At 43.9% G+C, this 13,779-nt stretch overlaps 1 protein-coding gene across 1 annotated transcript in view; it reads left to right on the top strand.

Moving 5' to 3' along the window:
- Positions 1-720: 720 nt before the first annotated feature.
- fipi (factor of interpulse interval) overlaps positions 721-13,779 on the top strand; it is a 68,337-nt gene continuing 55,278 nt past the window's right edge. The window contains exon 1 of the mRNA XM_001357037.4: positions 721-1,161. Within this exon, the coding sequence (XP_001357073.3) occupies positions 1,119-1,161 (43 nt within the window). The 5' untranslated portion in view covers positions 721-1,118. The remainder of the gene's footprint in view (positions 1,162-13,779) is intronic.

The raw sequence follows: 13,779 nt of genomic DNA on the forward strand, positions 1-13,779 counted from the left end.
TAATACTATCTATATAGAACATTTAGCCATGCCCACTTAATTTTGTACGATTGATAAATCAATTCTATACATGATTGGTCTATTCGAAATACTTGCTTTTATTGGATTTATAATTTAATTCAATTAAGAAATTTAGTAGATTGATGAAATTGACAAAAATACCGAAATATACCAACGAAAAAATTGTTGCGCCTTTTTGCACTTTTTGAGCTGTTATATTTTAGCGTTTGCTTGCATTTAACATGTAAGTTATATGTTAATGTTAAGCCGACTCGGGAATTCCACGTACTTGTTTGTAGGAGAACTATTCGTAATTTAACTCGTATTGCAATAGCAAAGCGTCAAAGTGTTAGTGGGCTTTCAAAATATGTATATCTTTATATATTTGAGCGACAAATGGAACGGAGCCGCCATATAGGCTTTACTTTAGAGCTATTACATTGCACTGTAGCCACCTGGCGTAAAATAGTACTATACAGTGTTATTTGTTATATAACCAAGTTTGCGCCTATCTTTGCGCCTTGTTTTATATCAGGTTTTATAGCAGATTTTATACTGTTATACTATTTGCAATTGTTATATAGCTGCTATAATTTGTGCTATAATTATATATCTCCTCAAAGCTTGAAGCTTTTCACCATGAACTTTGCCCCTCATTTCGAACTGCGATTGTGTTGCAACAACACTTTCATGCCCCAAATGTTGCTCGGCTCGACGGGAGAAAATGCTCGGAGAAAAAAAAATCACATTCAATTTCTGAAATTTGTGCGCGTTGGTTCTGTACACTTCGTCTCTCTCACTCCCCCACATATAGTGTATCGCCGTCTCGTTCTGTCCGGTGGCTCCGTCTCGCTCTCGCCGGCTAAGCTGGTCGTGAGATTTCGCTCGGATCCGACTCTCCGGTGGATCGGATCCAAAAAACAACAAGAGGCAAACAACATAAACTGCAAAACTAAGCCAAAACAATTGAAGTGAAATTCTCGCGGCACAATTTTGATATTAGATAAACGAGATAATTCTTCCCGCCGCGGGCACTGCGAGTGGAACTGAAATCTGTGGCCTAGAACCAGAGCCACATCAAATATTATTAATAACAATCAGTAAAAGTGGAAAACGCGATGCGGCTAATTGGATTTATGCTAAATTTGGCAGCCCTAACAGGTGAGTGACTTTTCGGCCCAGCCAGTCCAGCCCTGGCCTGACATTGGGGTGGTGTGGTGTGGGGTGGGGTGGGGTCCCGTCCCTCCTTCCCGTTACGTTCTCTGTTTTATTTTCGGTCTCATGGACAGACTTTATTATGTTCTTTCCGTTGCCTTTGAACAGTTACGAGTTTTAGGTTCATTCATATTGCTGTTGTTTTCCACCCGATATTCGTACTAAGAACTAAGGGTATACCCCTTGGAAACGTGTAAAAGAAAGAACGAGTAATATTAAAAGATCACAAAGGTACAACCACAATCCATGAAAGATATGGAGATAAGACTTGGTTGAATTGTATAAATATAAAAGAAATGAGGAACAGGTTTTCCTGTTGAGGGTATTTCTTCGTCGTACCATCAATAATATTCTTTCTTATTTTTGTTGCAATTTTTTCAATTTTCCTTTCATTTTCCACCAGTTCCGTTTTTATCAATATTTGCTGTCGGTATTTAGTTTTCTAGCTCAAGTGTCTCGTGGCTAATAGAAAATCGATGCCACATTGTTGCATATGAAGCCTCTGCTCTGTATCTAACAGATATGAAAGTATCTGTTGCACTTCGACTCGTACTCTGCTGTGGCGATATTTGCCCTCTGTCTTTGGATCAATTTCTACGGCACTAAAAGTTCGTGGGGGCTGGTTTTTTTTTTGGGTGGGACTTCAATATTAAGCTCCCTTTGAATGGCATTCCCATCGCCTGGCACATGCTGATTTTCCAACGGGCCGGCGCTTCCATTTTCCCATTTCTGGCTGACACAGCCCCGACACTTCAATCTGCATGCTCCACATTTATGTGGCACTGCATTTTTGCTCTCTTCTCTGACTCTTTCCTTTGATTTTATCTCCTTCTCCTACCATGACTTGCTCTCTCTCTCTCTCTCTGGCTCTGATTGTTTTTTCTTCTTACTCAGCCTCAGCCTCAGCCTCAGAATTGTTCCTACAAATATTTAATTTAAGTCCTGTGTCATCTCTTGCCAAAGGGTATCATCAATTTATGTCACACTTTGTAGTGCAATTAAGAAGCAGAGAAGAGTCGAAGGGATAAAGGAGTGAGTAAAACCATTCCACTTTGGGAATACAGATATAGAAAGATATACACAAATTTTAGAAGTTGAAATGAGTCTACATTGCTCCTTCATTGTTTATATTTTGTAGCCTCTAGTGAGAGTAATCATTCATCAGTGTGCAACATTGATGACTCGCTTGTAGTAGTGCACTGCATCTGCCCCTTCCGAAAACTTTATTCCCTTTGTACTCGGACTATCCGCACTTATATATTATATATACGATGTATATGTACGTATCTGCCCTTAGCAGCGGCATCCTCTGCTCCCAAGAACTCGTTGCTGTTATTCCTGTTGCTGTGTCCCACTTGCGGTTTTGTTTAATTACGCATATTACTCCGTCTTTCCCAGTTCCCTGACAACCCGTTCCGACTCCACCGCAACGCCTGTCCTTTCCTCCCACACCGACCACCCACGGCTGCTGCCACTGGTGCTGCCACTGGTGCTGCCACTGCTTCTGCTACTGCTGCGGCTCCTGCCACTGCTGCTGCTGCTGCTGCTGCTGCTGCTGCTGCTGCTGCTGCGGTCACTTACTGACGAGGACGAGTGTCTTTGGTTGGGATCTCTTGAGGCTTGTCGGCAGCAGAGAACATTTCCGGGGTCGGGTCCCGTCAACCGCACTGCGGTTGTCAAGCATTTCCGCCAGGGATTGTCGAGTGACCAACTGCCTCGGATTGACCAGCAGAGTGACAAAGCCAAGCTCAGCCAAATCGGGGCTGGTTAATTACTTTCCTCGGTTGCCGGGATAAGTGTTCCTCTCTCGCCCGATCAGGTTGCACTCTGGCCAGCCAGTCGGGTGGAATTCCGCTCGAGTAGTCCTGCTGCCTTTCCTTCTCCTGTATTTATCATATTTATCCAGTAAATTCCACAAATTAGAATCAATATGAAGCCCGCACGGGCCCAGGCACGGGCCCAGGCACAGGCACAGGCACGGGAACGGGGCACAGTCATTAATTATACAAGCGGCTGCTGTCGCTAATGAGGTAAAGTGTCGACAGCAACGCCTCTGCTGAAAAAGTGTCCCATTACTTTTCGCCGGCACTGTGCCTGCATTACGTTCGTATGTGTGCGCTTTTAATTGAGGGAAAGGTCAGCGCCGCATCGATTTTAATGCCAAACGAACTGAAAACAAACAGCGCCACGCGGCCCCATGCCAGCCGGAAGAAAGGCGAGCGGAAAATGTGTAAATATCCAAATGTTCTATTCGCTGTGATATCGTTGTAGCAGGTTGGTAGTTTTGGCAGATAGTGTACCAATAAAATGGTGTGCAGCTTATGGAGATTTTTACTGTTTTTACTCAGCTGTTGGAGGAGGAGGGGACAATAATCCCCGAATCGTAATGAAAACTCAACATTAAGACAAACAGAAATGGTAGGATGGCAAGACAAACAGCAAGACATGTTTGGATAAGTTATTATATCTTGTAAATATATTCGATATGAAGTGGAATGGGGCTTGTGCACACTATTGAGAACAGGTAAGGGGAACGGGGTGTAAAAGCGATATGTAAAATTCTGATTTTATTTGCAAACAAACACAGAGTAAGAAGTAATCTAGCTAAGAGGTAATCGAAAAGGTAAATAAAGAACTACTTTCCATCATAGACATTAGAAAACACTAAAACAACATCGTCCATTTATGGGAGCCATAAATAATTGTTTACTTTCTGAGCAAGAAGTAAATAAACCTCAAACCATTCATTGATAAGGAACAATTGATTTATACACAAATGTCTGTTACTCGCAAAGGTGCCACAAATGCAGCCCTCTCTCTCCTATGAGATATATGTACGTACACACAAATCACCCTGCATTCAATGTCCAGGGGGCTCAAGCGGCAGCGTTTGCCGCTGCGTTTGCTGGGGGCGTGTCAGCAGAGCAGCCCACGCATAGTGCGGCGCTGCCGTTTCAATTTAGTTTGCCACTTAACCCCACACTGTGGCCCTCGCAGCGGTGGGGCCCGGGTCCCGGGTCCCGGCCCGCCACCTTTGGCAGCGCGGGGCGCTGCGCTGCATTGCATGATAAATTGCCACTTGACTTTGCATATTTGTGCTGTCATCGGAGATGCCCGGGAGGGGCTATCGGGGATGGGCTGGCAGAGTGGCGACACACAGCCTCTCCATCATAGCCAGCCACAAAATGGTTTCAGCTCGCCTGCTCTATTGAATTTGCAAAACTTTTGTCCGAACTTTGACTTGTGCCTGGGGTTCGCAGACGTGTGTGTGTGGGTGCATGTTTTCCACAGATACAAACTCATCAACCTTGACATCTCTTAAGTTTTTCGGGTTTTCCGGCTCTCTAGTAGCAGCGGGAGACCCAAAAAATACAAGACAAGGAAGAAATAATAGTTTCGGAGGTCGAAGCTTCAGATACCCTTGCAGATCCATCGTTCTTATGAATGCTTTACAATATAGACATACCTATACCTTACCTGTTTGCGTTGGCAAAGATCTGCTTTAAATCATAATAATAATAATAATTTTCCGTCTGGAAGGCCATCTTAAAGAACTAGCCATTGTTCTGTGCGGCTGGGTGTGTGGCTTTTCATTTAACTGACACATTCAAAAGTGTCCTGTCATCCTTGGTAGCTTTTGCTACTGTTTTCCTCCACCCCTTTCCCACACAGCGCCAGTCATGTTTTCCCATTTTCCGTTTCGCTTTCATTTTGCATGCATGATTTTTGCTTTCCATTCTTGTTGTTTTTGTTGTTTTTTTTGACATTTTCCGTTCGTTTTTGTTATTATTTTTAAAATCCGACAAGCACTCGCTGCTGAGTGGCTGTCAGGTGTCGGGCCGTGCATCGTGCATCTGAGTGTGGAAGTGACACCACGAGGTGTCGCCCCATTTCCCATTTCCCGCCTCTGCACAGCACATCCTCTTATCTATGGTGCCACGCAGAACGAGCGTTTCCACCGAGAGATACTTTCTGAATACTTAATAGGTGTACAGATAGCCCCAGAGGGCCAGAGGCCAATCTTAATATTTAAGCATCTTACGAGCTTGCTGCTCGTGACATCTCTGCTGGAACTGAGAGAGCTACGACCTCTTCAATGATATCAATTGAAAGATTTTCCATTAGAATATTCATAAGAAGAATAGGATTTAATGAGAGTGAGTTTTTCTATATATATTCAAAGGGTATCTAGTTCACAGTTTACAGAGCCTGCTCTAGATTCTCTTGCCACACCTATCTATCCACTTAAGACCATAAAAAGTACGAGTATATCCGCACTTAAAGTCTGCTGGAATTACCATCATAAGTAGATCCACTTCGACCCTTGTTTGCAGCCAAACACCCAGACAAGTTACTGCCTCTGGCATAATAAAACTAAAGCCCAGAGTATCGTGCCCCGTAAGAGTAACCATTGCACTATATTAACAGTTAGCGTCACCGTCACTAGCACCGTCACCGTCACCGTCATAGTCCCATTCATTATCCAGTCCCCCTGGTGGAATGTGGGGGCCTGACAAGTTCGAGTGCAGCACAGTCCGGAGTGGCAGGCACTCTGACATTTCAACAAATTGCGGCAACAATTACAACGCACCGAGAGTCAAACGTCGACGTCCATTTGATGTGGCATGTCCAGAAATCATTGCACTTGTCAGAGAAACAGAGACAGAGAGAGAGAGACAATGTCGGGGGAAAAGCGAAAAGAAAATGCAGATAGAACGGGAAAAAAGAAGTGAAAATGCCATGACATTGTTGAGTATTCAATTTAGATTGTATGATTGTGTGACTGGGTGATTTGGTGTCGCTGGGGTGTCCGTGCGCTGCTTTGTTTATGATTTAATCAATTGCTCATTAATTAAATGCCTTTTCAGCTTATTTCTCAGTTCTTTCGCTACGGAGAAAGGGGGCGGCGATGGTTCAATTTGTGTGGCTCACTCACACATGGTGAATTTATCATCAATTAACCTCTGACCCCGTGGGGGAATTACTGGTAGAGCCACACATCTCATGTGTACATATGAATGAGAACCACGCCGTTGGTCAGTGAGGCAACGTCAGTCAAGCGGCGCCACGGCCTGGGGTTAAAGTCCCTCAAAAAAAGCCAGAAATTGTACACCTATTGAATGCACTGTACTACGAGTATGTATGTGTGGGTGATTGTGTGGGTAATTTAATTAAATGTTTAAAAAAATATCTGCATACATCCGTATCTATTGCTCCGACAAGAACAGCCCATTTAAAATACATGCCAATTTTTCAGGCGCACTTAATTGATGTTTATGCCTGGATATCGAAATGAATTGGCCATCGGGGCACAGACCTTGGCAGTGGCACTGCAAAAAAGTATTGGCAAAAAATCGTTAATAATAATCGATTTGTGTGTGTTTTCAATCAAAAGAAATAAAAGGAAAATAAATACTCGTATTCGGCGCTCAGGCGATGCCGATGGTGGGGGACTGGGAGTCCGCAATTTAATCGCTGTGTCCGAACCAACTATTTTATGGCACGGCCTGACATTGGTTTTATTTGTTGTTTGTGCCGCCTTTTGTTTTAACCCATTTGCCTTGGCGGGGATTTATTCGTTTAACATGGAAAACATTAAAAAATGAATTAAAAATGTGTCAACAAATTGAAGCAAAATGCTCCCTCGGCAAATACCTAAATGTGGATACATTGTGGTCGTTGTTGTTTGACGACACAATTTGTTGGAGATCAATAATCCCAGAGCGGCAAGAGAAAAGTGAGGAAATTCTGCTCCGGAAAAGGTTTACTATAATGGGAAAACGCTTTTTTTCTTGTATTTATTTTGCATATACATATGTACATATGAGTATTTCATGCATTTTATTTATTTAATTATTATGTTTAATAATGTTGATGGTATTTATTAAGGAATGAATTGGAGTACTGGAAATTATGCATATTTTGTGTTATGTTATGTTTGCAATATTTTTGTAGTTAATCCATTATAAAAACTAATTAATTCGCTTAAAAGGGTTGAATATGAATTTTTATTGATATTGTGCCTATGTTTATCGGAGACCGAGAGTTCTCCCATTCATCCTATGAAGTGAAATGCATGATCAGCGTTAAAAAACACACAGCAGCAGTATCAGTGCGTTTGGGTTCTGCCTGATTTTTGGGGAAATGCCTGATCAGCAGTTTGGGCAGCTAGCAGATCAGCGCTCAAGAGGCAGATCTTGTTGCTGTGGAAAGGGAATGTGTAACATAAACAATTATTGTTTATGTCCCTGCGTTTATATACGCTTTATGTACAGATATGTATATGACAGAAACTAAGTATTAATAGGCTACTTGGTTTCCTGGCAGTTAAATATTCCACAGCAAAGGGAAGAACCCAGCCATAGTAACCCCCAGAGTAAACCTTTTTAAGTATAATTTACCAAAAGTCTTTCATCAGAAACGTTTTACGTTTTACGTTTTCCGTCGGTAGATGCGAAAAAAAGTATTTTATACTCTGCGGCCAATTTATGTGGCGGCTGCGATTCTCCGGCAATGAAAGACGGGAGTGGGGCTTGGGATGGGGCCTGTACTTACGGGCATGTGTATGCATATGTGATAAAAGGCAGAGCGACTCATAAAAAATGCACCACATAATGCCGCCTGACCCGGCCGAGGCACGCCCACATGACACCCCCACAGGCATGTATGCAAAAGAAGGCGAAAAAACTGAATGAAATAAATGCGCGTATTGTCTGGAAAAAAAGAAGAGAAAATGTGGAAAAAAACTGAAAGGAAATAAAGCGCAAAAAAATGGAGAAACAGCAACAAAAGCTGATGAAGAAAAACTCCAAACCGACCGACCGACCGACAGTTATTATAAAGAAGGCAGCCAGACGGTGTCCTTTTCCACTCTCTGTGTGTGTGTGAGGGTGTGTGTTTGAGTGGGAGGTTGTGCATCTACATCTCTGGGCCAGTGTGGCAGTGATGCCAACCTAGTTTATGACAGAGTTTAAATTATCCCTTTGTTTTTGCACCAGTGTGTTTTTCCGCTCGACAAAGAAGAGAGAGATAGAGAGAGTCAAATGCTCCTGCCACACAGCACTCACCTAGAACAGTGGCATGCAATTGTATACGCACATATGGGCGGGTTAGCGGTTTTAGCTCCACTCGCACGAGTCTGTGTGCGTTAATGGCGACTCTGCTATCCTGAAATTGCATATTAATCAAGTGAGGCAGCTAGGCTGCAAAAGAATGGAATTTTCTTTAGGGGTAGATACTATGATACCCTTTAGTGTATGGAATACACAATGTAGACGCCGAAGTTCGAATCGGTTTTGGAATTTAACCTGCCCAAAGCATGTGAAAACCCAATACTTTTCGAGAATCGAGCTATTCTGGGAACATCCTTAGCTCTTACATATATGCCCCACCACCTAAGGGGCGTCATGCCCTAAGAGGAAAAAAACGTTATGAACCTTTAATGATAGACCAAATCGTGTGGCGCATTTGTTGCTCACGAATGTGTGGGTGTGAGTCCGTCAGAATGTGTGTCTGTGTTACCTCTAATGGTGTCTCTCTTCCCCTCTTCCTGACTATTGTTGTTGCTCCCAGCCATAAGCCATCTCTGGAGTATGACAAAGTCTTTATGGCCACGCAATAAACACAAATTGCTTGTCATATGTGCGCTTTATATAACGAGCTCGGAAAGTCATGAAACTTACCAATTTGTCGTCAAAAAAAGCGGTCAGAGAGTGCCTACATAGGGACAGGCGGTAGACAGCGTATAAATCTACTGGCCCCGGGTGGGTGGGCGTAAGCCCCATACGAGAGAGAGGGTCCAGCCTTTGCTGGGGAACAGCAGCAGCTGCAGCAGTACCGCACCACTGACAATTGAATTTATTGAGCTGAAGTCTATCAATCAGTAAATACGAAGCCGCTGGACCACCGCCTGACAGTTGCCATTTACCACAACCGGCTTGACTTTGCCAGGACCAGTACAAGGACCAGGATTGGGAGTGGAGTGATGTCCATTGGTGCCTTGTAATGACAAAGTCGTAAGGAACCCGCCCGCAGTCATTGTAAATTGCTTTGTCTGCACAGTGGTCTGGGTTTTGGTGGGAAAGCATTTCCCTAAATATCAAAACAAGCTCCCAGAATATCCAGAAAGCCGTGCAGTAAATAATGGATAATAAAATGGTAACTCTGAAGCATTCGAGCCCCTTATCCAATTAGGGAACTACTTGTACGAGTACACGGAAACCCACTGTTCCTTGAGGGATAATGGGTCGTATGTGTAATTCTCTGTAAACTGAAGCTGAATTATAGCCGGAGGGGAGCACTTGAAAGGCTCGTTTAAGGCACGATCTCGTTATTTTTCGCACCTTTTGTTTGTGCTTGTGTGTGTTAATACAAAATACCAGCAATAAATGGTGATATTTTATGCAAAAAGGAAGCAACTTTATACAAAGTCAAAGGATAACCCCCATGGAGAAAAGCCATTTGGGGTCCTGCATGTCATAACCATAAGTGCACTTGTTTGCTGGCCATGGCCAACAAAGTTGTGGTCTGGGGCATTAAATATTTAATGAATTGCATTAGCCTGCGAATGGACCGAAAAGTTTAGTCTAATTAAATGTGGTCCAAACTTTGGCAACGACTTTCGGCCACGCCCTCCTGCAATTTGTCACTTTTAATGACTTGTCAGCGAGGCGCCTCCGTGCACATGTTGCTGCTGTTTCCGGTGCTGCTCCTCCTCATCGTAGTGCTCTTGAGGACCTGCTCCTAGGTTTCTCTACCTCATCGTCCTGCTCCTACCCCAGACATCGACTGGAGAACCTAATGTAATTGAAAAGTTTCAGAGCACACGCCAGGAGAGAGGTTTGGTCTAGGGTCTGACTTAGCCGCAACTGCAGGGTTCCGAGCCAACTCAAGTCAGGCATCATCAATGCATCAGCAACAAGAGCGGCGGCAGGAGTAGGAGCGAGCGGAGCGGAGGAGCAGTAAATGGAGCGTGGCCATGCCATGAAACAACAGCACGTCCCCGGGCAAATTCAATTTGTCAAAAAGATGCTGTCACGAAGGGAATGCTGAATGCTTGCTTAATTCTTCCCTGCCAATGTGACGCGTCTAACTGCCAGACCAGAACCAGAACCAGACCGAGAGCCAGACCCAGACGCAGAACCAGAGTCAAACAACCGATGAGGAAAAGCTGCAGAGCTAAGGCAAAGGGAGGAAAATATCATTTGTTAGTTGCACGTGAACAGTTAATAAATGCCATGACAAATGCATCGAAGGATGCCAAAGGAGTGCGTGCTGCAATTACAGCACTCTCTTCCTGTCTGCCGCTTGCCGTTCCTTGTGGTGCTGCCATCATTATGACTTATTGTTGCCACTGTGTGTTTACATGGCGTATGAGCAATGGAAACTGGAACAGGCATCGGAAAAGCACTCCAAGAAATGGGGAGACGGCATAACATATTTCCTTTTTCTGGTTAAGGATTTACCATTTAATGAAAACATATGTGCGCACACTGAGGCAAATAAATATATGAATCGACGTCGGAATGTAATAATTACTCAGCCGTGTATTACTTAAGCTCTTTTTCTACCTGAAGACCGGCAGGTAGTTTTTCTTTGAGTGCACACACATGCTCATCTCGTGTCCTTTACGGATTTCAAAAAATAAATGCACTCGATTTATATGGCACTTGCCAGGTCCTTGCCTTAATAGCTGCTTGAGGAAAGCAAAGCGGATTTTGATGGCTACACGTTGCCAGAGCCCTACCATCTCTGCTCTGCCACTCTCACACTACTTTCGCACCACTAAAGATCAATTTCGCTGCAATTTAAAAATGCATTTAACTTCGAGCCCGAGCCGGAGCCGCAGTGTGAGTGCGAGTGGGAGACCGAGTCCGCCCCGGCAGCTCATAAAACTATTGAGGCGTCGCAGCAGCCGAGAGCTCTAGTGAGTAACGCAGCAGCGCCAAAACGAGTTGAGGGAAAAACCTTTCAAACTTCTTATGACTTTTGCTAGCAGAGGAAAAAACTTTTGGCTGTTGAATAACAATAAGCTGTGAAATGGGAAAACGCCTCGGCTTCAGAAGAGAGTGGATACTGACTAGAAAAAGGACTGGAGTGGGTTGGAGTGGAGTGGAGTGGAGTGGCGAAACTGGCAGAGGAAGTGCAAGTCGTAGTAAATGGCCTGGCAGATAAGAGCTGGTAGCTCTGGCAGTGGCAATGGCAATGGCAAAGCGTTTATCTTACCTGGCCCCCCACAGACGCTTACACACAGGAGAGGGCTAAGATTTGGTGGGAAAACGGGCCGCACTCTGCTCTCAGCTTGGATATATGTATCTTTTCCGACCAGGAAGATTTTGTATGACTTATAACCGGATGACAGATTGCTAATTATCTCTTAAGCTGTGGAAAAGCACATCCTGCCCGGGTCAAAAGATGCCATAAAGCTTGCAAGTTTCGTGGATTATCTTCAGCTACATTTATCAGAAATGTAATTTGTCCTTTGGTTTTACTACAAAATACTTTAATTGTCTAAAGAAAAAACATCCCACCCTAGCTAAGTTTACCTTTAAAAGATAGTTTCATGTGCGAGGACGTTCTTTTAGAATCAAAATTCATTACCGAAAGTAGCTCTTTGGTGTATCTGTGGCAAATAAACATTACTTTGAGATGTCTTATCCCAGTTAACATCCCACCTACATAACAATGTCTTGTGCTTTTGTCTAGTGTTTCCTGGAATGGGATGCTGAGAAGTTTTTCGGGGAAGAACAAAGCCTAATAGTGTTGGTCAAGGTTGTTTTGCCATTTGCTAAGAGCTTCTGGCTTTCGTATTATGGAAATTAGGCAACTCGTAATTAGACAACTGCAAACAGACAGATGAAACGGAGAACCTTTGCAAATAGAATTTACATTTACATTCCCCACTAATCCTTTGGCCCGCCTGTCATTTGCACTTACAGCCGGGGCCGAACGGCCAGAACGGAAACGGAAATAGAACTGCAGCCTTGCGTTGGGCTGGCTGGCGCATTCGTTTGTTCGTTTGCTCGTTGTACATTTTCATTTTCAACACAAAGTTTTGTTTTATTACCCCGAGGACACGAACAAGACTTTGTAACTTACAAGCCAAATAACAAGTTGGGCCCAGAGAGAGAAATAGAGGTGCAGCAGTACGATAGAGAGGTAGAGCGGCACAGAAAGAGGAGCCAAGGGGCCAAGGGGCCAAGGTTTGTTGCAGTTGTTAAAGTTGGATTTGATAATAAAATTACTTTTGCTCTGCTGTTGCTTCTGGTACTAGTCCTCTGATAGATGTTGTTGCTTCAGTTGTTGCGCCCTGAATAAGTCCATAAGTCCAAGTTGGCCCAGTTTGCATCGTGACTTTGTAATGAGTCTCAGGCTGCGTGACTTAACCTAGTTAAGGTCCGAGTTCGAGTACGAGTCCGCATCCAGCAGCAGGTAAACTCCACCACTCCAGCACTCCACCAGTCCACTCCAGGAGCAATCCCAGTCCCAGCCCAAATCAATCATACTTACGAGTTCTAGCACACTCTCAAAATCAAACATGAAACATCAAGATATGCAATTAGTGGCATTATACTTGAATCTCTAATGCACTGCCAGCTCCCACGACTCACTTAATCTTGCACATTATGCAGAGTGTATGAGTATCGTGTGTTTGTTCCATTTGGTCTAATGAACTGGCTACTTATCAGGAGGCGACTCCCATCCACGATGGCCACTCGAGGTGCCTGGCGCAGGCTCAGGCCTGATCTGTTAATGGCTCAGAAAGGTCAACAGTTTGCCAGACGGAAAGTAGTTTGTTTTACCTTACCTTCCTCGATTTGGTGTCGAGCAGCTTATTGTAGGCTCTAATGCATGATTTATGTAACTATTTGGCATATGGTTTCTTGGGCTGGATTGAAGAGTGGTCTAGTCAGGTATCAGTTCTTTTGTCTGAGTGGAAAGCTAATCAAGCTTGTATTTGAACAGTGTCAGTGGTGCATATTTCTTATCATCTATCTTTGAATCTACGTCTATTAGTTTTCCAGGACTTAACCTATTATCAAGTCTGATTTCCCATCTATCTTTTGTGGCTTGCCTCTTCTTTCGTCTCGCTTCTCAGAATGAAAGCTGCAGTAACCATTTCGTTCGATGTCACTCCTTCAGCTAACTTATCCCAATTCCCATTCCATTCCTGCCATCATTTGCATGCTGTCGCACTGCTGTTAATAATCGTAAAATGTTTTCCTTTGCAAATTGTTCGCACTAACAGCTTCCATTTGGCAAATGCGAGTCGAAATAAGTGTCTGTGAAGGACATTTGGTCCCTGGTGCTGCTGCTGTTGCTGCTGTAGCTGCTCTATCAATAAGTGACTCTTAATAATGCAGAACAACATCCGAGAGGCACCCGAAAGAGGAGAAGCCGAAACAACATCCACAGCAAATGCGTTTAATGTGTCGGACCAGTCGAAGGCAGAACGCAGGAGGTAGCCTTTAGACCCACTTTTTCGTTCATAAAGAGAAGGTCTGCAGAGGGTGCTTGTGAAGTGTTGCATGGATTGATGATTGAAGCGCTTGTTGCACTTGTTCC

This window comes from Drosophila pseudoobscura, chromosome 4 (assembly GCF_009870125.1).
Source record: "Drosophila pseudoobscura strain MV-25-SWS-2005 chromosome 4, UCI_Dpse_MV25, whole genome shotgun sequence".
In the NCBI taxonomy this organism is placed as follows: domain Eukaryota; kingdom Metazoa; phylum Arthropoda; class Insecta; order Diptera; family Drosophilidae; genus Drosophila; species Drosophila pseudoobscura.